Source organism: Oratosquilla oratoria, chromosome 3 (assembly GCF_046742065.1).
Source record: "Oratosquilla oratoria isolate Oo_2021 chromosome 3, ASM4674206v1, whole genome shotgun sequence".
In the NCBI taxonomy this organism is placed as follows: Eukaryota; Metazoa; Arthropoda; class Malacostraca; order Stomatopoda; family Squillidae; genus Oratosquilla; species Oratosquilla oratoria.
In genome coordinates this window covers 56,398,410-56,424,007 of record NC_134779.1, presented here as the reverse complement: position 1 = coordinate 56,424,007, position 25,598 = coordinate 56,398,410, and the positions used below count along the sequence as shown (strand labels likewise).

Here is a 25,598-nt window from a genome sequence, read left to right as displayed (position 1 = left end):
GTTTGTAAGATCCAAGTTAGCTTTTTTCAGGTCAGAAATTTCGTGGTTAGTCTTAGATAAACAATCAATTAAACCAATGACCTCTTTTCTTAAGTCCATGATTTCATTTTCCCACCGAGTCCTATTTTTGCTCATCTCTCTCTCTATCTCTAATAATCTACTTAAGTTCTTTCTTTCGTACTTACCAAACCCTAAGAAGTCATTGTCGTAACACGTGGCGCTTTGTTCATTGTTTACATCGCGGTTCGGTGGATTGCCTCCAGATGGCTCTGATTCGCAACTGGCTTTCGAGCCGTTTTCATTCATTTTTGCTAATTTCGAGTTAACACAATTAACTAGCACTGCATAGATACCATTTCGGGCACTCACATTCACTCCCCACCCCTACAGTACAAACCAGGTTTTCCTTTTTCGTTGTAAATCCTCTCCTTCTTGGTCGCGCGACGACGAGCGACGACGAGCGGTGTTGCTTCGATGTGTGTGTGTGTGTGTGTGTGTGTGTGTGTGTGTGTGTGTGTGTGTGTGTGTGTGTGTGTGTATTCACTTGGTCTTTGGATCACCTGTTGGACTCGTGATCGACAGCTATTTCCCTCCTGGAAGAGAGCTCAGAGCTCGTAGGTCCGATCTATGGGTAATGCTATGACCTTGCACACACACACACCCCCAACTCCCCGCCCACGAGAGTTGGAGTAACACCCCTCAGCGCTGCGATACTGATATTATTTCAGCCCCGGGCGAGGATCGAACCCGGACCTCCGTGGCAGGCCAGAGCTCTAACCACAGCGCCATGAGAGGTGTGTGTGTGTGTGTGTGTGTGTGTGTGTGTGTGTGTGTGTGTGTGTGTGTGTGTGTGTGTGTGTGTGATTTCAGTAACAATAAAATATTAACAATTTTTGTCGGTGCAAATATAATTACTTTCAATCTTGTCACATCAACGGCGGGGGGGGGGGGTAGGACGCAACTCTGTCACGACTACCAACTGTACAGGAACATCAATCCTGTTGTTTCACTCGTCTCCTACGAACACCTAAAACCACCAACCGAAACTTTTTTGAGTGACTGTACATAGTTGTCTATCATATGATGCTGCATCAACGTATTGGTGTATATTGTTTGCTGCCCTAGAGAATGCGCGTAGGTAAATACGCAGTTATAAATTACGTATTACGTTACATTATATTACAACCGTTGCACTGACTTCCCCACAAAAGTGGAGCGTACTTATAGGGGTGGAATAAAGGAGGACAAACATATTACAAGATATCAAAAATACATATGAAAATATTAACAGTTACTCTCTCTTAAGGGCCGAGAGGACCGTTCTTCCCGGTCGTGTTGCACGTGGTATTGCAGGAAGGGTAGGTGGAGGAGGTGAAAAGGTTGGAGAGGACAGGGTGGGAGAGGATTCGAAGGGGTTGAGACGACGGGTATGAGTGTCTGAGCATCAGTGTGGGTGATGTCATTTGTACCTGTAGTGTCAATTTCAGTAACGTCATTTGTGCGCGTCTGGGGTGGTCGAGTGATATGAAGATACGCCGGTTTGAGTCGGTCAGTTGAAACGGACATATCGCCTTCGGGAAATCGAAGAAGTACCTAGGATCATCGTGGAGGACGTCATAAGGACCAGAATACGGGGTTTCCAAACTTTTGCAGACTTCGTCCACTCGCATCCAAAGTTGTGTGGAGACCAGGAGGGACGTATGACTGAGGTAATGTATGGCAGTCACCCGGAGATCATGGAAATCGCTTGCTTGCATTTCTTTGATAAGCTTGAGGATGGCTCCGTCTGTTCGGCTTCAGGTCAGTTCGGTTTTAAGTCCGTTCGGTTTTGTGCGTTCGGCATCTTGGCTTCGGGTTTGTCTTTCGGCAAAAGTGCATTAGGCAATCCGTCCGTGTACCGTTATAAGAGCCCGCTAGAAATGTACTAATGAGCGTGACTTCCTACTGTGAGCTCCTTAATCATTACGCACCAGGGACCATATATAGTCTCCCATCATAGCAGTGCCCCATCTTCCTTGGTATCTTTTCTCCATTGCAGCAATATCCTGATAGAACTTCTCACCATGCTTTTCATTCACTCCCAAGTTTAAAAAAAAAAAAAAAAAAAAAAAAAAAATCCATATGGGAATGCAAAACGTACACCTTCAGTGACATTCTACATCCTAAGTTCATATAACTTTCCAAAAGTTTTGCTACGAGCTGCTTGTAGTTTGGGTCTTTATTATTACCAAGGAATCCATTATCTATACCTCAAAATGCACACCACGCCTCTCTTTCGACATCACTCAAGTTGCATTGATTTCAACATTTTTCTTACTTGCGGACCAGTAAATATACCACCTTTAATTTGGCCTCTGATAGTTTTGGAAAGAGTAGACGAATATCTTGATTTTTTTTCCACCAAGATCTAATGCTTTCACAAACTGTTTGACCAAACCAAGTTTTAGATGAAATGGTGGTAGCAAAAATTTGGCAGGCAGTACAAGAGGCTGTCTAATAACATTGAGTTTTCCTGAATGCAAGTCATCTCGAGGGGGCCACTACACTTTCTGGTAATGTTCATTATCAGCCCGACTGCCCCATAGACAAAGAAAACATTAGTACTTCGCATACCCACCCTGTAATCTAAGTAAGAAGGCGAGCATTTTAAAATCACCACAAACATCCCATTTGAAATCATCATACAGGTAGTTTATCATCTCAGGAAGCCTTTATACATCGTCATATTCTTCCTTCATCTATACTGAGTATGTTGTTGGCAGGGATGGATACTGATTTCCATTACGTAGTAAAACAGCTTTGAGGCTTTTTGTAGAACTATGTAGAACTATCTATGAGCAGTCACCATTGTTCAGGGTTATGATGAATTCCAATAGCTGTAAGCCATTGCAACCGGGCAACCGCAGTGACGTAGTGTGAAAGGCTCAATTTGAAATAATGGTAGGCAACTAGTGACCGTCACTAGTTGCCTAATAGGGCCCTTAATATAAATTTCTTTATCACTGAAACGGTCAATGGCAGGAGAAAAGCAAGTACATATCTGGAACCAGTGCATTTTTTTTTTCAATAGAAACACTAAAAAATTAATAGAAACTAAATTTTTGTGACGCGCATCATACCTGACAATATATTTGGGAAAGCGCGGTGGAAGGTTCGGTTAAAATTATCAGCTTAGGACTTGCAGCTCGAAGCAAACTATCTCCATTCAAGAAAAAAATAAACAGTGCTCAAGACAATCGTTTGACAATCATCATTGAGACATGAACGATCATCGTTGAGCGATAATCGCAACGAGTAAAACGTTGATGAAGTCGCCATGTAGGAAGGCGCGAGAAAGGACAACGTCGCTTCCCTCTTATCGAGTCGAGGAAACCGCTTTGTCATACCCCCTCCAAGGAGGAACTGTTCTTATCACATGCCACTACTTCAAACAAGATTGATAAGTGGGTTGATGCAGGAAACGAACGTTGGGGAGATTGCGTTGTTTATATTTGTTCATTCCCACTCAAGCATCACTCTGTCTGCTGCAGAGTAAGAGGCTTCAAGGTCATAATATTTACATAGTTCAACACTGTTAGAGCGCCCTGTAAGCAAACATTCGTGCAAGATCGGAAAGTCATGGTCATAATATTTATGCTTAGTCTGCATTACTTGAATATAATTTTCCTCTACTGTGATAAATACCAATAAAGAAACACCTGGCATTGAAAATTATTTTATTGCATTTATGCAACACAGTTCGAACGCCAACATTTCTTCTCGGCAATAAACATGTAATAGTGCTAGTGTTGTAACACCAGTAATAAAGATTACTTTCATGCAATGAAGTGCAATCACGTCTTTCAGCGCATATCAACGCCTGGCCAGATTTTTCTTCTCAATTTTCTGTTCCGCCATTTTCACATGAGACTCAGCATCATGAAGAATATATACATACATACATATATATATATATATATATATATATATATATATATATATATATATATATATATATATATATGATCCGAGAACACAAGAACATAAGAATGGAGAAGACAGCAAAAGGCCATAAAGCCCACACTAAGCAATTCCATGTCCCTTACCACCTATGATCCATATCCATAAAGTTATCTCATCTTTTAAAACAACCCGTTGTTTCAGCGCTCACTACATGGCTACTAACTCTGTTCCACACTCTGTTGGTAAACCAGCTTCATAAACCTAATAAAGTCAATGGGAGTTTTTTATTTATATCATGAAAGGGGAGATCAGATTATGAAACGGTAGATCTGAGGGGAATTAGGCTGCTTCATTCCCAACCCGCCTAGCCTACCGTTTGGGCCTGCGACCAGACCCAGCATTTGCTTGCACGTCAGGCCTGGGAACGCCATGCACTAGAAAGCAAGGTAATAACAGTCTTGTTCCTGAGCAGCGACGCGTGACAGCCACTTCGCCTAGCTGTCGAGGAATACCGGGTGACGTCGTGAAACTACGAGAGTTTACTTCACAGTGCGCGTGTGTTGTGTGTTTGGTATGCAGGATCATGCTTTCGTTATACATTGGCGGGTTTCGGACAGGGCAGACGTCCCCGTTGAGGATCGTGTGGTTGCTCTAAACGCCTTCGCTGAACTTATTTCAAGTAGTTTTATGTGTGCTGTCAGAAATATGTTGGTGTATTATGTGCTACTCTCATATCCCCGCTGAAGGTCGCCTGAGTTGAATAATTTTTTTTTTTTTTTTTTCAAACTAGCCCAAGAGCAGTCTTTATCCACGCCGGAGCGATAAAGCCTGGTCCACGCAGCGCGGGCTGGAGATAAAGATGTTATTATTTTTACGACAACACGTGTTGATTATATCATATGGGGCCACCACGGCAAACAACAGTGAACTAAATTTTGTGTCTTTTCTGTGAGGGTGTTGTTACCATCGTCCATAAATATCTGTGGAGGTTGATTGGATGTGGGAATGACAGCCGGGTCTCTGGTCACTTTTTTCCATCCGGGCAAGTGACGATGGTGATCACGTTGCCATATCTTAGTTTTCGATTCTCTTCACTCCATTCCCCACTTCATGAAATCTCAACATACAAGAAGTTTCCCTTCATTTTTGTCACAAATCCTATCCCCGCAATAAATAAATAGATAAATAAATCATAAATTGATATAGTAATAATAATAATATTAATAATAATAACAATAACAATAATAATAATAATAATAATAATAATAATAATAATAATAATAATAATAATAATAATAATAATAACAATAATAATAATAATAATAATAATAATGATGATGATGATGATGATAATGATGATAAAATGTTGATGAAGAGAAACCCTTTGCTTTATTACAAAATTGACAATCACTATCTTATATTTGATAGATTTTTGCAATATGCTTAACTAAGCGACTACAAAAGACGACGACGATATCAGTATATAATATTCATGTGTTCACAAAATCGTGTTCGTGTTGTCGGGACGACTGACAGACCGACCAACTGACCAACCGATCAAAGATTACTACTTGGGCTATAATATAAAGTCCTCAAAAGTGCTCACGTGAGTGATAGATAACTGGGCGAACGCAAACAATGAACATTTTTACGTTACAAATATAGAACACGTCGCTCTTTCATTGATATTGAATTTTTCATTGTCAGACACTACTACAGCTAAATATAAAATTAGAAGACCTTATTTGTCCTACTGTAAACGTATCGTGCATTTGTGAATATCAGTCTTAAAATTGTTATGCACCATTACTTCTCATGGATTTTTATTTTCCAATCTGAATCGAACGTAGCCTTGGACCACAGGGACATTGTAGATCCCCTATTTTTTTTTATCGAGATTCCTGCTTTTTTTCTTTTATTCATTTATGTATTATTTTTCCGTGTTTGTATTTGGTGGTATTACATGCGAGAGGAGATAATATAATCAAGCTCTTTGCATGGGATGCGTGGAGCTTGGAAACGGGTGAGTGGTGATGCCAAGTTGGCTCTGAATAAATATGATAGTAGCCTTGCAACATCATAATAATAGTCGTCTATTGCGCCTCGCATGTGAATCGAACCCTCACAGCGGCCTTATCAGTAACGCTACTCATGGTTGCCTGTGCTGGTTGAAGAGTTGCGTCAAGTTGACACAAGGACAGCATAGGTGTCGTGTGGGCCAGAAACTGTGCTTCAGTTGAGAAGGTGATCTACGCCTAAGGACACCGCGAGACAGTTAGTAAACATTTTGTTTCATGTGTGAAGGAGATTGTTTGTTGTCAAATAAAAAATATATAAGTAACATGTCGCCTGGTCAAAGGGGTCCTTCATATAACCTCCTTCACTTTCTCACTCCACCTCCTTCCATCACTTTATACGCCGCCACATTCACCTCCAGTCTTTTAAGACCTCCACTTCAACGGACTTTTCATTAATTCGAGTCACAATAGACTATTCTTTCTTTTTTAACAAATTTCATCATCGTGTTTTTTTGTTGGCACTCCCTCTTATTTCCACACACCTCTTTGTAATGTTGGTGTCGCCCTTCCTCCCCTCTCCCCTTCTTCTCCGCTTCCGATCAGTCCAGGAAATGTTATTTGCCCCCCCCCCTTCCAAAATCCATCCCACTTCGAACTGTCCTCTCCAGCAAAAGTGTCTTATTTTCCCGCCCGTGCGCGTGCGTACACTAAACACCCACGGTGACACCACACACCCTTGTTTCGACCCCAGCCCAGCCCAACTCCTTACGAAACCACCGCTCCTTCTCTGTGCAACCTCACACACTCTCTTCCTCCTCTCACATTTCTACTGTGAACATTTCTCCCACGATGTATATTCTTCACTGTTACTCTATCCATTCTGCCACTTTCTGCTTCCAGGCTTCAGAGTGCCACTTACAGTCGGCTACATTTATAAGTAGTGCAGTGACTGGTGTCTTATGGATAGTTGTAAAAATAACCTATTTTGTTTATATCGGAGACTTAAGATGCAGTTTCGATGATATGGCCTATCAGGACAAAATTGCGTCATAAACTTACGACGTGAAATGTTAACGGGGCGGGATGGGAAGGGGGAGGGGAGGCAGCCACTGTAACACTTAGAGTGCAGCCTACTGTACATCCCTGCGTCCACCATCCATCCATCTACGTTCTCTCTATCTCCCACTTGCGCGTGAACACCTGGTCCAGGCACTTTGTGTACCCACAGAGACCCTCCTCCTCCTCCTCTTCCTCCTCCTCCATTGGACCCCTCCCTTCCCAGCGCCCGGCCCTCAAACATTTCCCAAACACAGCGCTATCAGTGGATTCCTACGTAAGCTGTCGATGCCTGCTCCAGTGATGACAGATCCATTTATAGGGCAATGCGAGCGGTCGATAACGCAGATCGGTTATCAGTGAATAAAACACTCACACACGCACGCGTGCATACACACACACATACACACGCACACACATATAGATGGACTCTAAGAGTAAAGGAAGTAAATAGATGTACTGGGGGATTGAAAAGTGTCATGTGAAATAGACATCTAGGAATGGATGCAAAGAGAAGATTATATGAAGGGGGGATTGTATCTACGACACTGTATGGGGCAGAGTATTGGTATATAAGGGAGGTAAAAATAAGGAATTTAGATGTGTCTGAGATGAAGTGTTTGAGAAGTATGGTTGGTGTTACGAGGATAAACAGGGTGAGAAATTAGGAGGTGAGGAGGAGAGTGGGGATGGAGATGGAGCTGGTAGATAAGGCTAACAAAAGAAATATACTGGGGTGGTTTGGGTACGTGAAAAGAATGAGTGAAGAAAGACTAGCAAGAAGAGTGTGGAAGTGAACTTGAGGGGAAGACCAAGAATGAGATGGATACATGGATGAGGTGAAAGGGGCCTTGAGTGAAAGGGGAACGTCTGGGAGTAGGTTAATGAGGAACAACCTGTCATCTGACAAACATTATCAAGAAAGCTGTAGGGCAGACGGACATATTGCTGGAGAACACTGTTTTCAGTGGCTTTCCGCTATGTAATTAGGATATATGGAGAGATAACTAAAAATAAACGTATCCAAATCCGTCATAACTTGGAATACACAGCAGTGGTACGGTCCCCACACAGAGTGAAAGGCGTTTCACTATGACTACGCATGTGGACAGTTTACTTGACATTTGGTGTTATTAAATAAGTTACAAGTAAAAAATGCAAACAGCTTATTCCTTCTCACTGACCCTAGGTCGTTAGTCTACTGCGTCTCTGCCTGGGTATACAGAGTGTCACGTCTAATATATCTACGTAGGACACACAGGATTATATAGTGAACATGTATACATATAGAGCATCTATACGCTAACATGTTACATGAAAGGTGGGGCTGGATACATGTATATTATATGCATAGGTGTACATAGTTATATATCATATGGTGTGGCATCGACGTATTGGTGTGTGTTGTTTGCTGCGCTAGAGAATGCACTTCGGTAAATACGCAATTATCATTTACTCATTACGTTACATTACATTACAACCGTTACATTGACTCCCCCCCAAGAGCGTACTTATAGGGAAAAAGGAGGACAACATATTACAAGATATCAAAAATACATATGAAAATAATAACAGGGACTCCTCCCTTAAGAGTCGAGAGTACTTAAAGCAAAAATAATCAGAATGATCTCCAAATCGGACCGTCCTTTCCGATCGTGGTTCGCGCGGGATTGCAGGAAGGGTAGGTGGAGGAGGTGAAAAGGTTGGAGAGGACGGGGTGGGAGAGGATTCAAAGGCAGGGGTGGAGACGTCAGGTGTGAGTGTCTGAGCATCGGTGTTGGTGACGTCATTTGTACTTGTAGTGTCAGTTTCAGTAACGTCATTTATGCGCGTCTGAGGTGGTCAAGTGATGTGAAGATACGCCGGTTTGAGTCGGTCAATTGAGACGGACGTATCGCCTTGGGGAAATCGAAGAATAAAGTACTTAGGATCATCGTGGAGGACGTCATCAGGACCAGAATACGGGGTTTCCAAACTTTTGCAGACTTTGTCCACTCGCATCCAAACTTTAGAACATGTGTGGAGAGTAGGAGGTAATGCATGGCAGTCACTCGATGTGATGGTGGGTTCCTTGGTGATTGCAATCGACGGAAACAGCATATGGGTGCAAGAAACCGCGGTAAATGGGGGGAAATTAGTTACGTGAGTACTTAAATGGTGGCCAAGTAGAACTATGGGTAAAGAGTAGAACCAGTTTTCTTGTCTAGCGTGGATAGCGGATTTCAGAAAGCGGTGATAACGTTCATTCATTCCGTTAACTTGAGGGTGATAACTGGTAGTTCGCATATGATGGAAATCAATAATTGACGAAAGTTCAGAGAAAAGGTCGTTCTCGAACTAGGAGCTCCTATCTGTGATGACGTGAAGTGGGACTCCAAAACGACATATCCATCCGTTAGTGAAAGCAATCGCTACGGAAGTCGCAGTGGTGTTGCTCGGTCAATGCAAGTCAGTAAGTATTTGTATGGAAGAGGGTAAGGATAATTAGGAAGGGTTGCAGGTGGTAGTGGTCCAACAATATCAATGTGGACTGATTGGAAACGGTCGGTAGGAGTAGAGGCAGGTGAAACAGGTGATGTGGTGTGGCGAGTAGTCTTGGCTTGTTGACATGGAAGACATTCTTTGACAAAGATCTTTACATCTTTGTCAGTGCAAGGCCAGAAATAGCGTTGTTTTACCAATTCAGTTGCGGACTGAACTACAGGATGCGAAAAATTATGCAAGGAAGATATTACGTTACTCCGTAAGGATAATGGGACGAAATGTCGCGGTGTCACACCAAAGGATCAGGTTATAGGGCAAAGTGAACTTGGATAGTCTAGCTTTGAATGTCTCCAACTCTTCGTCACCTTCCTCTCCTTGAGCGATACCATCCATGTCAAAGACATCGAATGATACGGCACATGTCGGTCGTGATAAACAATCGGCTACAACATCGTTGTCGCCGCGAATGTACTCAGCTGAGGACACGTACTCCGAAATAACAAAGGTATCGTTGTTGTTTGTAAGATTTAGCAAGTGACTTGGAGTGAACAGCTGCAACTAAAGGTTTGTGGTCAAGGAATAAGGGAACTGTATGGCCATCAATGAGTGGTTTGGAATGTAAAACGATTAGAAAAACAGCCAACAGTTCTCGGTCGTAGGTAGGGTAAGTGTACGTTGTGTGTCCGAGAGTTTCATTGAGTAAAAACCCAGGGGCGTTGGCTCGCCGTCTGTGACATGATAGAGAGCGGCACCAACGGCTAGGTTTGAACTGTCAGTCACGAGTTGATAGTCTCTCGGTGTGAGTGAGGGATAGGCTAGAGTAGGACAGTCCATTAAGGCCTGCTTCTAATTTCTGAAGGAGTCCTTTGTTGCGTCTGCCCAAGTGAGACACCTTGAAGACTGATGCTGTCTGAGAAGTTCAGTGAAGGGATAAGCTACGATAACAAATTTAGGGATCATTGATCTAAAGAAATTTAACATGCCAATGAACGGCACAAAGTCGGTGTAGTCTGCGGCAAAGGGAAGTGCAGTAGAAGAAACCAGCATGCTTGGGAAGTTTCGTCAAATTGCCATTGTCAGACGGCGACTGCTGCTGCTGCTACCGGAAGTGTTGACGTTGTTGATGTAGGCGTCGATATTGCTGTTGCGGCTGTTGTGTCGCGCCTGGCGTGACGAACGACTGCATGGTTGGTGTCATGCAGGGCTCCGACAAGGGGAGGGGCAGGGGAGGGGGGCAATGTCCCGGAGCGGCACGTTTTTGGGAGGCGGAACTTTTGGTGAAAAGAATGTAAAGCAAATTCCCCCTTAATGTACTTAATACATGATTGATTTATTATGAGTTGTGTGTATGAATGATGTGTGTATAAATGTTGTTTTGTGGATGAATGTTACATGTGAATCGTGCTAGTGACCATCAGATGTGGAAGGTGATGGTAGTGGTGGTGTGTGGGGGGGGGGAGGGGCACGGCCCTGGTGTCATGGCGTCGTTCTCTGACAGTTTCCACGGATAGGGCGCTGGTTGGTCTGAATCATGGATGAGGTTGAAGGATGTGTAGAAAGTTAGTTTATATGCGTCGTCGGTGCAGTACCCGTTAGATACGGCACACAAAGTATTGAAAGCGTCACTGGAATATCACTAGAACACCACGGTTGCGAAGCACAACAGTCACTTTGAATTAATTATCCACTCGTTGCTCTTATCCACGTAAAATGGTCATCCCTGGCGGTCACCAGTTATGGTGTGGTTCACCATGATTACACTTGTGGATAGAATAAATAAGAGTCCAGGTTACGCGGCATTTGGTATTATTGAGTTACACTCCAACGCAAGCAGCTTAGTCGTTCTCACTGACCCTAGATCGTAGGTCTACCACGCCTATGCCCAGGAATACAGAGTTGCCACGTTTAATATATCTACGCAGGACATACTTATATATTATATACAGGATTATATTATAAACATGGATATATATAGAGCATCTATATGCTAAGATGTTAGAGGAAAATGTAGGGCTGGATACAGGTAGATTATATGCATAGGTCTATATAGTTATATATCATATGATGTGCCATCGACGTATTGGCGTATGTTGCTTGCTGCGCTAGAGAATGAACATAGGTAAATACGTAGTTATAGATTATGCATTACGTTACATTACATTACAACCTCTACAGATATAAGCAAGACCGAGAGAATGCTACATACAGGTTTTCCACCTTATTTGAGGGAGTTACTCTACGTGATTCAACCATCTCAAGGTGATACACGTCGAGCTACTGTTGCATTAACATTGTTTGAACAAAGATTTTCATAAAATGCTGGTTTTCGTTCATTTGTGCCTACTGTCTTAATATTTTATAAGTGTTCCTGTTGGTAGTGTACAGATTGAATACATTAAGAGTTTTAGAAGCAAGCTGAAGACATTTGTTTTCTATATATTATGACCAGGAAGACTTGAATTGCTCTCTGAATTGTTCTTTGTGTGTACGGTTTTGCGGTGCCCGGACAAATTGTCCCTGGACGAAAGGTCCCCGGACAAAATGTCCTGAAATCTGCACCCCTGGGACAAAATGTCCCCAACGGCCTAGGTGGGTGGTCAGAATGTCCTCAATTTGTTTCTAAAAAAAAAAATGGGGACATTTTGTCCTAAATATTGGGGACATTTTGTCCCGGGGGTGCAGATTTCAGGACATTTTGTTCGGGGACCTTTTGTCCTACATTCCGGTTTTGCAGGGCGTCATCTTTGTGGAGCGGTACCTGCTAAATAAATTAATAATGAAATAACAATTCTCAACGTTGCAGACAAATCGTAGGAAGGGATTGGAAGCACGACATCTGCAGTCGTTGAAGGAAGAGGAAGAAGTGACTTCCACTGGGTTTAAGTCACGACAGGAAGGTGAAAAGCCTACGCCATGAGGCGCTGAGTAGCTACGGCCGAAGCCGTTACCTTTTCCCTGCGTGCTTGGATTATTAGGGCAGGTAGCTTGCAGTCACTGCTGGGAATCAGAGAGTATGTGGGATTCGAACCCACAACTAAATTAACAGAGACCTCTTGGTGTGGGAAAGGAAGGCGTCACAAGGTCACAGGAGAAAGAAAACAATGCTCGAAGGATACAAAAATTATATATTCGATGCGTTACCTCTAGGACACAGCCCAAGCTAATACCACAAGCGAATTCAAAATTTAGGTATGATGGTTGTTTTTGTTGTTGTCGTTCCCTAGACTGTCTGTCCGAGCAGTCCCGTCTCCCCAAGGAATGCCACAGCCGCAGCGGCGGCGCCAGGAATTTTTAGTTGGGGAGGCTAAGGGGGGGCTGAGCAAATTTTTTGGGGGGGGCTAATAGTAATATGATAATACACATATATTATCCTTATTTCAGAAGGGGAGGGGGTTAATGATAGGGCTAGCACTGTTGGCTGACAAATCTTTAGCCCTGGTAATTAAAAATTCCACTTAATAAAATTATTTCAATGAGTGTTTTAAATTTTAAATTTGCTCATTTCAGTTGGGGGGGCCAATGGGGGTGCTGGCCACTTTTTTTGGGGGGGGCTAAAGCCTCCCCAAGCCCCCTCCTGGCGCCGCCACTGCGTGACACCCGAAACTGGGTTTTCCCACAAATCCTTTATAGAGTGTATGTTGTGTTGTTTGCGTGCATGATTGTGCATAATGCAGTCTCCCATTATGTGTTGTATGGTATGGGGTGAAGTGTTACATCCTGGGCAGCTGCTCACAATGCGGTCATCCAGCCTCTTCTGGTAGCTTAGAAGTGCTGGGTGGTGGCCGCAACGCAGTCTGGCCAGGTGGACTCTGTCCTTAGCCCTGGCCACCGGCTCTACGCAGGTGGCACCGATCCCCAAGAGGAGCTACGACTGCCTTGGGGAGGTATGATGGTTGTAGAAGGAGGCTAGAGTCAACAAGTGCAACTCCTTTCATGTATATTGCAATTAGGTAAATAAAAAAAAAATAATAATAATAAAAAAATAAAAAAACGTACGGCCGGAAGTCAAAGTTAAACTGATTGTGTAACGGGTCACATGTCCTAAGCATGACAACATACCTTTCAATCCCACTGCCCTTGATTCGGAGCCCGTGCACTGATTGATCTGTCAGTTATTTTCTTTCTTTTTTATCTTTACTCCCAATATCTTTATGTAGGTAAATAAGTTATCTTCAAGCAAAACTCAAATAATTGTGTATTCCTTCGGTCCACTTCCTTAATTCTAACAGTATTTTGTTTTCGACTGAAGTAAAAATGATGCAACCGAGCAGGAAAACGTTCCCTTTAACAGCGCCGGTTTAACCTAGTTGCACATAAAGCACGTATGGGCAAAGGTGACGTAGAGGGCGATTGACACTCGGTGTGGCCTAAGCGCTTTATTCTGTGGATACTTGTACACCGCCCTAAGGACTGACATGGTGCGGTCCCCCTCCCCACACTAACACACACGTGGGGGCCTAGCGAAGGCCTAGCGAAGGCCTAGCGACGAGCTACTGAACAGAAAGCAGATGGAATATCAGACGGTGATTGACTGAGTCGGCTGAGTGGCTTGCCCGATCTGACGCCTTGACTAGACGCGACCTAATTGGGATGACCCATCCTAGCCTTCGGGCGTCGAGTCAGGTCAGACTACCATTCAACTTTAACTTAGCACCTACAAGCATGTGTGGGGTACATGTGTACACCACACACTATATATATGTGTATATATATATATATATATATATATATATATATATATATATATATATATATATATATATATATATATCTGTGTGTGTGTGTGTGTGTGTGTGTGTGTGTGTGTGTGTGTGTGTGTGTGTGTGTGTGTGTGTGTGTGTGTGTATGTGTGATAATGATTTTTTCCCCTTAGGCACAGAAGCCCGAGACAACATAATTACTAATTTTCCTGTGTTTTTATATTAGTATATAGAAATATAGAACATTTCATTAGAACATTGTATAATAAGTCTGATAATAAAAAAATTAACAGACTAACAATAGACTTAGCGATTGATTTAGTAAATCTAAAATAATGCTTATGCACATGCAAATAGTCGCATCAATTTTACGCATCCGAATGTAGAGGCGCTCTGGAAAAACTACTCATTAGAGTATATGAGCAATCGCAAGCGCATATGCACACAGACGTATACAAACATGAAGCCGACAATCATTCGAATTCAACCAATGATAAGCTGTTAGCGCCGAACGCACGCAGCAGGAATCTTTCAAATGCTCTGGTACTTGGTTCAATTGTAGCGTGAAAACAGTCTCGGACGGTTGTGTGTGTTTCATTGTGCATTGTTGTGTGTTACTTAAGTGTGCCAATTTATCTCACAACTTTGTTAGTGATCCTTGTTTTTTATAAATTGCATATTATTTTGTCTATAATTTTGTCTAATAAATTGCATTTAACGACGTTTTATTAAATAATTTTAAATGAAGCAAGTGCGGCCCCCATGACAACTTAAACGTAATAATGTGGCCCTAGGGGGACTTTGAGTTTTACATGCTTGCCCTAGAAAGTCTGAAAATATCCAGCTTTTTTCATGGCCATTAAAAATAAAGAAATAAATAGATAAATAAACAAATAAATAACTACCCAGAATAATACAATATAGAATTTCTGGGAAATTTCTCTACTGTATAGGCAGCATCGGGAAAGGTGGGAAAATTGATATTTCGGATGGCGCCGTCTAATACGTAATTACTTAAATACTCAGCCAAGTTTGGTTATGTTAGGTTAGGTTGTATGTATGTAAGGAAAGCCATTAATGGTGTTAAGCCATTAAGCCATTGAGCCATAATGAAATATAAAATTCCTAGATAAATTCTTCTTTACTGTATAACCAGCTCGAAAAATGTGAGAAAAGTGAGGTTTCGGGTGACGCCGTCTAAAAATAACTTAATTACTTAGATTAATTACTTAAATACTCAGCCAAGTTTTGTTAGGTCATGTTAGGTTGTATTTAAGTTATTGCATATTGCATTGCTGGCAAGCTATGCAATATGCAATAACTGGCTTATTGTATATATTGAATCATTGGTTTATATATATATATATATATATATATATATATATATATATGTATATATATTTAACAAGAACCCACTGTGTTGGATAAGAAGAAATGAAATAGATGGTGTCCATATATTTCGATCACGGACTGTGATCCTCTTCGTATTCCACTGAAGAAGATCACAGTCCGTGATCAAAATATATGGATATAATCTATTTCATTTCTTCTTATCCAACACAGTGGGTTCTTGTTGAATTTTACGAATGTGTTACGACATTACTTTGTAGGTATTTATATATATATATATATATATATATATATATATATATATATATATATATATATATATGTATTTATATATATATATATATATATATGCAATAAAAACACTAGGAGCGTGTGTTGTTCACAAATGCACTGAAGATGTAATTATACGAAAGCGCTCTGCTTCGTTAGTTTACTTTTCCTAGTGGTTACTTACGCATCATATACTATATATTATGTTTAATACATTATATGTTGTATATGTATATATATATACATATATATATATATATATATATATATATATATATTGTATATTGTTTGCCCTTTCAAAATTTAATGTAAAAGCCTTTTTGAATTATGGCAATTTTTCCAGAAAATTTAATGGCAAATCGTGAACGAGATTTTGGGTGCAGTTACCCGTCTGGTGGTGCTAAAAGGAAAGCTAAGGAGGATAAATTTAAGAGGGAGAGAGTTGGTGTGTCCAAAATTCCAAAGTTGACTATTTTCTTCAAGATAAAACCTAGTGACACTGGCTGACACTGGCACATCTAAACATCAAGGTGGACATTCCCATCCTTCAACATCAGTTGATGAAAGTGTTGTTGAACTTGAAGCTGAGGTCAAGAAACCACCCGAGTATGATAAGGATAACAGTTTCAAGGATGATAATTTGGAAGAAACCGAAAAAGTGGTACACAGTAGAGAAGAAGAGCAAAATATAGAAACCATTGATTCAACACCAGAGTCAAAAGATGTGGAAAACAAAAAAAAAAAATTCCCACTGATATAAAAAAGTAGCCACCAAAATTTGATGAGGTTTTGAAAGAATACTGGATTGCTAAAGGGAGCCAGGACTGTCAAAATAAAGACTTTGAGTTTACTTCCTCCAAAAGACACTTCAAAAGTGAAAATAAAACAAGATTTTTTTCAGAAATCTTACTTTAACAGGATTCACAAACTTACAAATTGTAAACAAGAAAAAAGTTGGCTCTGCTACTCACCCAAGCCAAGGCTGCCTATTTAGCTTTCCATGCAAAGTTATGAGCCTAGAGTTCCCTTCTAAGTTTGCCGATGAAGGTTTTGATGATTGGAAGAATGCTAACACTGGACTGATTCCACACGAAGAAAGTACTGTTCAAAAGAAACCTATTGTTGCCTTGTTAGCTCGGAAGAAGAAAGGTGAACGTGTTGACTTGTCAAATAGATGGAAAATGAACAAGAGTACAGGCGAAAAGTGCTTGATCGTGTCGTACAAGTTATAAAGTTATCAGCAGAACGAGGTCTCCCTTTCCGTGGAAGTGATGAAACTATTGGGTGTTCAAAGAATGATAATTACATCGGATTATTAGAACTACTTGCCAAGTTTGACCCATTTCTATCTGAGCACATACATGCTCATGGGAACAAAGGGAAAGGTCATATTTCATATCTGCCCAAAGATATGTGTGGAGAGTTTATTGTTCTGATCGGAGCCAAGATGCTTGACCAAATAATCAGTGAAAATAAAAAGCCCAAGTATTATTCAATTTCAACGGAATCAACACCACATTTGGCACATATTGACCAACTTACTTTGTGCGAGACGCGTTGCCTTCTGGACCAGTAGAAATATTGATTAAGTTTTTGGAGATGGAAGGACATGGTGTTGCAAATCTTGCTGACATCTTACTAACTTTCTTTTAAAGAAAGGGAAAACGACATCAGGGATTGTAGAGGCAAGAGTTATGACAATGCAACATGAGTAGTAAATACAACGGACTACGGGCCATCCTCAAGGAAAGGTGTAAATTTGCGGAGTATATTACATGTTATGCCCATTCCCTCAACTTGGTAAGAAAAGTGGCTGCAGAATGTTGTCCAGAAGCAATTTTTTTAATATATACACATTCTTTCTCCTTATACATATACATACATACATATATATATATATATATATATATATATATATATATATATATATATATATATATATATGTTGAGACATTCTGACAGGTTGACGTAAGCGGAGTAGGAAACGCAGGAGTCTTAGTCTTGAGTTTATTCCTGACTAGTTTCGCAGGTATGCTTTTTCAAAGGAATGGGTTTACAAACGGGCTGTGGGCATTATATACATGGGGTGGACCTCACTACCTCCTCGTGTTACCATAGTTGGTGACGAGTGTGAACATTACATTGTGGCTAACGTAACAATGATGAAATTTTACAATTAAATATGATGATAACACTAATAACAAAGAAATTATTAATAGTAATTGTAACAATAATAATGATAACAATGATAAAATGAAAATTTAAATATTTAAATAATAATAGTAACAATAATAATAACAATAATAATAAAAGTAATAATAATAATAATGATAATAATAATAAAAATAATAATATATAAATGATAACACTAATAACAAAGAAATTAATAGTAATTATAACAATAATAATGATAACAATGATAATAAAAATGAAAATTTAAATATTTAAATAATATTAGTAACAACACTAATAACAATAATAATAATAACAATGATAATAAAAGTAATAATAATAATGATGATAATAATAATAATGATAAAAATTATGATAATGAAAATAATAATAATAACAATAATAGTAATAATAATAATAAAAATGAAAATAATAATGATAATAACAATGATAATAATAATAATAATAATAATGATAATAATAATAATAATAATAATAATAATAGTGTTGAAAATAAATAGAAATGAATAATATTAAAAGAAAAAGAAAAATAATCATGATAAAAGTTGGGGATAATATTAAATGGTGAAGGAACAATGTTGGGGGATATGTGAATTGGTAGCATGTGAAGTGAAGCAAGGTAGCATGGTGCAAGAAGGAACGTCAGAGAAGAGGAAGAAAGCTGGAGAAGGTAGGGCAAGTGTCGCGGTAGATCTTGTCCATTTCAAGTCACCAGTTCTCTTGTTTGTGTTTTTGTGGTTGGCAATGTAAAGTGATTCAATTATTTTCCGTTGTTTCTTGTGTAGTCCTTTAGCTAGAATGGTGGATCCCTCCCAGTTAGGTAAGTGTCCCTCTGTGTCAATGTGGTTAACTAGAGCGTTGGTTTCTCGGTGGTGTCTAATGTCCACTTTGTGTTCCCTGAGTCTGTTGTTAAGTCCTCTGTATGTCTCTCCGTAGTATGCACAGTCACATCCTTTGCAGGGAATTTTGTAAACGATGCTATTGTCACGGTTCGTCTTGGTTCTGTTGGTGGTCAAGTGTCCTATTTTCTTCCCTGTGTCATTTACTATGATGAGTCTTGTCTGTCTCAACGTTTTGGAAAGCATGTGAGAGAGGCCAGAGTTAGGAACCACAAGGTATCGTAAATCTGTTCTCTCTTCACTTCCTTTCCTCTGTCTGATTTTAATTGCTTTCCATGCAGAATGTCTGAAGAAAGGAGGTACAGTTATGGTGGACTGGCTGGTGAGGTTATTCAATGTTTGTTTAAGAGAGGGTAGAGTGCCAAAGGACTGGAGGAGTGCCTGTATAGTTCTGCTTTACAAGGGTAAAGGGGAGAAATGTGAGTGTATTAGTTTCAGAGGGATCAGCTTGTTGAGTGTAGTTGGGAAGGCTTATGGGAGGGTCTTGATTGAGAGGATTAGGAGAGGAAGAGAGGGAGTAATTGGTGAGGAACAGTGTGGGTTTAGGACAGGTAGGGGTTGTGTAGATCAGATTTTTGTGGTAAGACAGATATGTGAGAAAGATATAGGAAAAGGTAAGGATGTTTTTTGGGCTTTTATGGATCTGGAAAAGGCTTATGACAGGGTAGACAGGAAGGCACTGTTGGAGGTTATGCAGATATATGGGATAGGAGGAAAGCTGTTAAGAGCAGTCAAGAGTTTTTACGAGAGTAGTAGAGCATGTGTTAGGATTAGAAATGGAGAGAGTGGATGGTTTGAGGTAAAGGTGGGACTTTGTCAGGGATGTGTTATGTCGCACTGGCTCCTCAATCTTTACATGGATGGGATGGTGCAAGAGGTGAATGCAAGGGTAGTGGGTCAGGGGTTGGAGATGGCTAAAGAAAATGGAGAAAAATGGGAGGTGAGCCAGTTGTTGTTTGCTGACGACACTGCACTTGTAGCAGGCTCAGAGGAGGGGTTGAGGAAGTTAGTGACAAAGTTTGAGGTGTGTGAAAGAAGGAAGCTGTAGATAAATGTGGGTGAAAGTAAGGTGATGAGATGTACAAGGGGAGAGAGTGACAGCAGGCTGGAAGTGAGCATTAAGGGTAAAAGACTGGAGGAAGTGAATAGTTTTAGATACTTGGGTGCGAATACGGCAGGAAAGGGAGGAGTGGGGGTGGAGGTAGAATGTAGATTGAGAGAAGAGAGTAAATGCCTTGGTGGATTGAAAAGTGTAATGAGAAATAGACATCTGGGAATGGATGCTAAGAGGAGGTTGTATGAAGGAGTGATTGTGCCAACAGCATTGTACGGGGCAGAAACATGGAACATGAGAGAGTAAGAGAGAATAAGTTTGAATGTTTTTGAGATGAAATGCCTGAGAAGTATGATAAGGGTTACTAGGCTGGATAGAGTGAGAAAGGAGGAGGTGGGGAGGAGAACAGGGGTGGAAAGGGAACTGGGGGATAGGGTTGATGAAGGAGTATTAGGATGGTTTGGACACATGGAAAAAATGAGTGAAGAAATATTAGTAAAGAAGTGTGGAAGGCAGAGGTGGAAGGGGTGAATATGAGGGGGCGTCCTCGGATGAGATGGATGGATGGGGTGAAAGGGGCATTACAAAAGACGGGAATGTCTGTGGAGGAAGGACGGGAGAGGGCAGAAGATAGGGGTGAATGGAGAGGGGATGTGTATAGATGATGCTGTGATGCATGAGGGGGAGTGGGTGGGGTATGGGGGGTGAGGAAGTTTGTATGAGAAAAAAATTGACGTAGCCCGAAGGAATTTCTCCCCGTCTTCTCCTTTTATGCATGGGGGGACGGAGAGGGGGGTCGTCGAATTTATGAAGCGGCCTTGCTGTGGATGTGCTGCGTCTTGCGTCACTGCATCTTACCCAGGGCAGTGGACAGGGTGCAGGGATGACCCGTCATCCAGGAGGGGCCAAGAGGGAGGGAGGAGGGTGTAGGGGAATGGAATATATAGGAAATGAAATGGGTGGGAGTGGTTTCTATGCCTTTTTCTTTTTGGCTACCCCTGTGTAGGGTGAAAAAGCCTTTGGTATATGTATGTATATATATATATACACATATATATACATACATATATATACATATATATGTATATATATACATATATATATATGTGTGTATATATATATATATATATATATTATATATATATATATATATATATATATATATATATATGTATATATATATATATATATATATATATGCGGGGGGCCCCGCTGTTCCTTGTGCTGCGGATCCCGCAGCTCCTTAAACCGGCCCTGTCCTTATATTATCTAACCTTAGTTGCGTATACGCAATAGAATATTTAATGACTTAACTATCTAAACTATGAACATGAAAGCAATATGTTCTCTAGTTTCATTACAGTTCTAGTTTTAGTCTTTCATATGTTATCTTATATTGCCATACAATAAAATGTACACCATTCTCTTTATGGTAAGCTACACCAGACTACTAAGCTGATGTAATAATTGATCAATCACAAGAGATTAACCTCCGTTATCGCGAGTCATCTGTTTACTCGAGTAGTCGTATACCTTCTGAATCCTCTGAGCAGACGAAGATGTTGAGGTGGTCCTTCCGGGTTTCTAAATCTCAACGCGTATGAATGCCTCATTTGTCAACCTTTTCTCCTGTGTAAAAGGACAGGAATTGAATTGTAAGTAGTATGATATTAATTCATGGTCAGATTCACACAATTTGATCGTGCACATATTAATTGTTTGATATATTGATGTGTTGTCTTGCGTAGGTTCAGTCGGTGCGGCATTCGATCAGCTGTTTTCTAATTGTTTAGCACAGTTATTAAAGTACACGAACTACAATTTATGTATGCATGTTGCTACCCTGAAATGTTAATTATAGTGCATTGACTGATGTTTTAATTTTATTTTTGCTGTGCAGTGGTTAGGAAAAAGAAAGTGTTTCATATATGTGTTCTCACTACTACGGATTATCTTCAAGGCTTTTTTTTTTATTGAATACAGGGATGTTTTATGCGTTGTTTGGTACCATTGTTGGACACCAATAAATGTACTTATAAGGTCATTTCCTTTTTTGACTATTTCAATATTTTATTAGTAAAGAAAAGTATTATTCGCAAAGAAACCGATTTGATAATGATTGGAAAATAAATTGTTGTCGTACATAATGTAAGTACGCTACTGGGGTAAGAGAACTAGACCTAAACAGCTGAAATTTTAAACAAGTAACAAATAACAATGAGGATAAGTCCGTGGATATTGTAGTGTGTTTCACTCATAGTTACTGGTGAGTAAATGGATACGAAAGGAGAATACCAATTCATGTGGTGTACCAACAAATGGCTCGTACTATAACTTATTTAGTAGTCTGAGAAGAATGACATACTAATTCCTCCTTGTCATATTTGTTTGAAATCCATAACCTGTTTGGTAGTATGAATTATTCATGCAAACCCAGAACATAAAGACATACAGTAACCCTGATATGTAACCATAGAAATTGGTATACCAATTGCCATGATTGATGCTAATGTAGCATAGATACACAAAACCAGGTAGAAATCTTATATGTTTCAATTATCTAGGTATACATTATTAAGTTCTAATTAAGATTTGTTAGTGTTAGCACTATATATTGTCTTTTAAAGTTCCCTGTATGGAATATTGGTAGAATGTTTTATTCAGGTAATGTTTTAGTGACTATTGGCATCTCTGGATCAAGTCATTCTTCATTCTCTTAATTGGATATTAATCTTCTAAAAAAAAAAGCTGATAATTTTTTAACTTTTGCTATCCCTTTATTTGCTACCATCCTTAAATCTTTCCTTCGCCACTTCCATGATTCCACCTTTTCAGAGCAGTATTATCCTCAAAGATAGAAGTTCTGATTATGGTTGATAAAATACTAATACTCTTAAAGGTTGGTGGGATTTTACCCTATAGATTTTTCAATACTTATATTCTAGTAATGATAATGGAACAGGGATGACAGAAAGGCTTATAGATCTATCTCGCCTGTCTCGCCTGGTAGGGCCAAGCCCACCAAGGGATGCGAACCATCAATGAAGCAGGAACTGGCCCGATAGCTCTGCATTGCCATTCACATATGATGTCTAATATTCAAGTAAATGGAACTATGACAGGTATTGTGAAACAGGCATTAGATATGGCTTGTGTGCACTGTTAATAAAAGGCTCTAGATTCACTAAAGAAAATGTAATGTGCAAAGTGAGCAATGCTTGCAATCATGGACTGAAAAGCAAGTTAGGAATGAAGAACATTTAATTTGGATTTAAACTGACAAGGAAGGAGCATCCACTACCTTGGTGGAAAAAGAATTCCATAGTGGAATCACCTGGGAGGACTTACAAGCTCCTACCTATTATACAAAGCTCCATTTGTCCATGCATGTTAGGATTTATGCTTACTACTCTGCTGGTGTTTGCTTTGATTTTCATTGGTTCTTGCTTCATAGTATATAGTTAGGGAAAGCCCTTGGTGCTGTTCACTGTTTGGATTCCACCTACATTGTATGTTTTTGTTTACTTATGATTATTTGTATATGCAAGTCCATGACTAAATATGTTTGTAGTTGGAAGAGTGTAAAACCTATGCAAAAGCCAGTGCCTATGAATAATATGTTTTCTTTTATTAGGAAAAAGTAGGTCTTCTAGATAGTATATGGCCAGTTATCAAGCTTAATACCAAATCTTACTTGGTTCTTACCAAATCTGGCTTCTATAGAAGAAACCTCCTAGTTGCAAGCATCCCAGTACATTTAGTGTACAGATAAGGAAACATGATTGAAAAATAGCTGGAAAATGTATACTGATGTACGTGTGTCTGCAACCATGTTACAGGTGGTGATGGATACGGAGCTGCCTAGTGTAGGCCTTATGGTCTTTTGCAGTCTCTTTTATTCTTATGTTCTTATGTTATGTTATGTTTTATATGGTGTGAAAGGTACAAGGGTCTGTGAGCTCTAGTGTAGAATTGTGTACCATCATTCACACCACATATGCTCCTCTGTAGGAAAGACTGGCTTATGTGGTGCTGTTTTAGTCAAGCCATGTCACACACAGCCCATTGAATGCTAGGTGAAAACAATTCCAGCAGTAGGTTACACACACATTTATGTAACTTGCCTCCAATATTCCACAATGTGTCCATTCAAAAACATGTATCACAAAATAAATATTTTACAGTAGAGAACCAGTCAGTACTTCAACTTCCCAGAAATCAACCCAACAAGTTCAGTCTTAAGACAAGAAAGAAATGCACTGGCTCAACTAGATTTAAGTCACTATCCCATATAAAAACAGTACTGCCACAGAATCAGTCTGGCAACAGGCTCCAATGCCCCCAGCCATCTTACAGAAGACACAGAACATCTCATTACAATGCTCTACATTTAGCCCTTCTGAACAGCACTACAAAATATCATCACTAAGCAACTCAGGAACTGAACTGGTGGCCGAGGGTGGTTGCCTTAGGCCGGCCACACACGTGCAGTTTAAACTGACAGTTACAACTGTTCAGTTATAACTGTCAGTTGAAACTGCTTATGTGTGGGTATCTCAGTGATACTGAGATACCCACACGTGTAGTTTCAACTGACAATTCTAACTGAACAGTTGTAACTGTCAGTTTAAACTGCATATGTGTGGCCGGCCTTAGAGCTGCAAGTCTCTTGTAAGAGAGAACCTGGGTAGCAAATTGATTGATTAATTGATTGATACAACCAAAGTCATAGAATGTCGAACCTCCAACCAGAAAATTATACAAAACTTCATTTGTCATTTCACCAACATCAACTGTAGGCAGTAAATGTCTTATAATGATCTCTTTTACCAGTTGTTGAATTAAGACACACAAAAACATAATACATGACTTGAAATATGAATACAGTGAGTCCTCCTTATACGGTAATTCTTTATCCGGTAAATTCACAGTTACGGTATTTGGTAATTACTACCCTCGATTCTATTTACGGTAAGAAAAATTCACAGATACGGTATCCGCTAGATATTTTGAAGAGGAAAGAGCAGGGAGAAGGTATGTCTGCCATATCTTATTACATGTTATAATGGGTTCGGTATATGGTAATTTAAATTTGCAGTAAGGTTTTCAGAAATGCATATGTACCGTATAACAAGGACTTACTGTAGTGCCTTAAGTCAGAAGTCATAGGGTGAATAGCCAATGCCTGAGATTTATGGTCCTCATTGTGGGACTAGTGGTGGGCACCTGCTTGTGGTAGGCTTGCAAGATGGATAGCAAAGAAAATCATCTCCCTGATACCTACTTGTCAATCCCCTTACTTCCAACTGGAGGTACAACCTCAAGTGGCTGGTACTTAGTCTCTGGGCTGGGCCCAAGATTTTGCACTATCAACTTCAATTTATTTCCTCCACATTTTCATATAAAGAGAATTATCAATTGGCAACTATTACCCAAGGATCATTGCCAGCCACTGTGGGGATGTGGGTTTTCAGTCAATGAAATTTGAGGCTGCAGTTATTCATGCATCCATACACTTCTGGATGTAAAAACTTTTGATTGTTTTCATGACTTCTTCTTTATTCTTTAGATGTGCAGCACTCCACAAAAGGTATCAGCATATGCTTTTTCCAAGTCCATGAAACCCCAAAGA

At 40.0% G+C, this 25,598-nt stretch overlaps 1 protein-coding gene across 13 annotated transcripts in view; it reads left to right on the top strand.

Annotated features, from left to right (window-relative positions):
* The first annotated feature begins 1,400 nt into the window (after positions 1–1,400).
* The window catches only part of fbl (pantothenate kinase 3 fbl), a 42,614-nt gene continuing 18,416 nt past the window's right edge, over positions 1,401–25,598 (top strand). For 3 of the 13 annotated variants that reach the window (XM_076181390.1, XM_076181383.1, XM_076181445.1), the window contains exon 1: positions 9,952–10,005. In XM_076181390.1, the coding sequence (XP_076037505.1) occupies positions 9,967–10,005 (39 nt within the window). In that variant the 5' untranslated portion in view covers positions 9,952–9,966. Of the gene's footprint in view, positions 1,710–4,369; positions 4,389–4,494; positions 4,514–6,052; positions 6,217–9,951; positions 10,006–21,474; positions 21,622–22,996; positions 23,089–25,598 lie in introns of those variants that run through there. The other 10 variants (XM_076181395.1, XM_076181402.1, XM_076181442.1 and 7 more) reach the window with 8 other exon arrangements.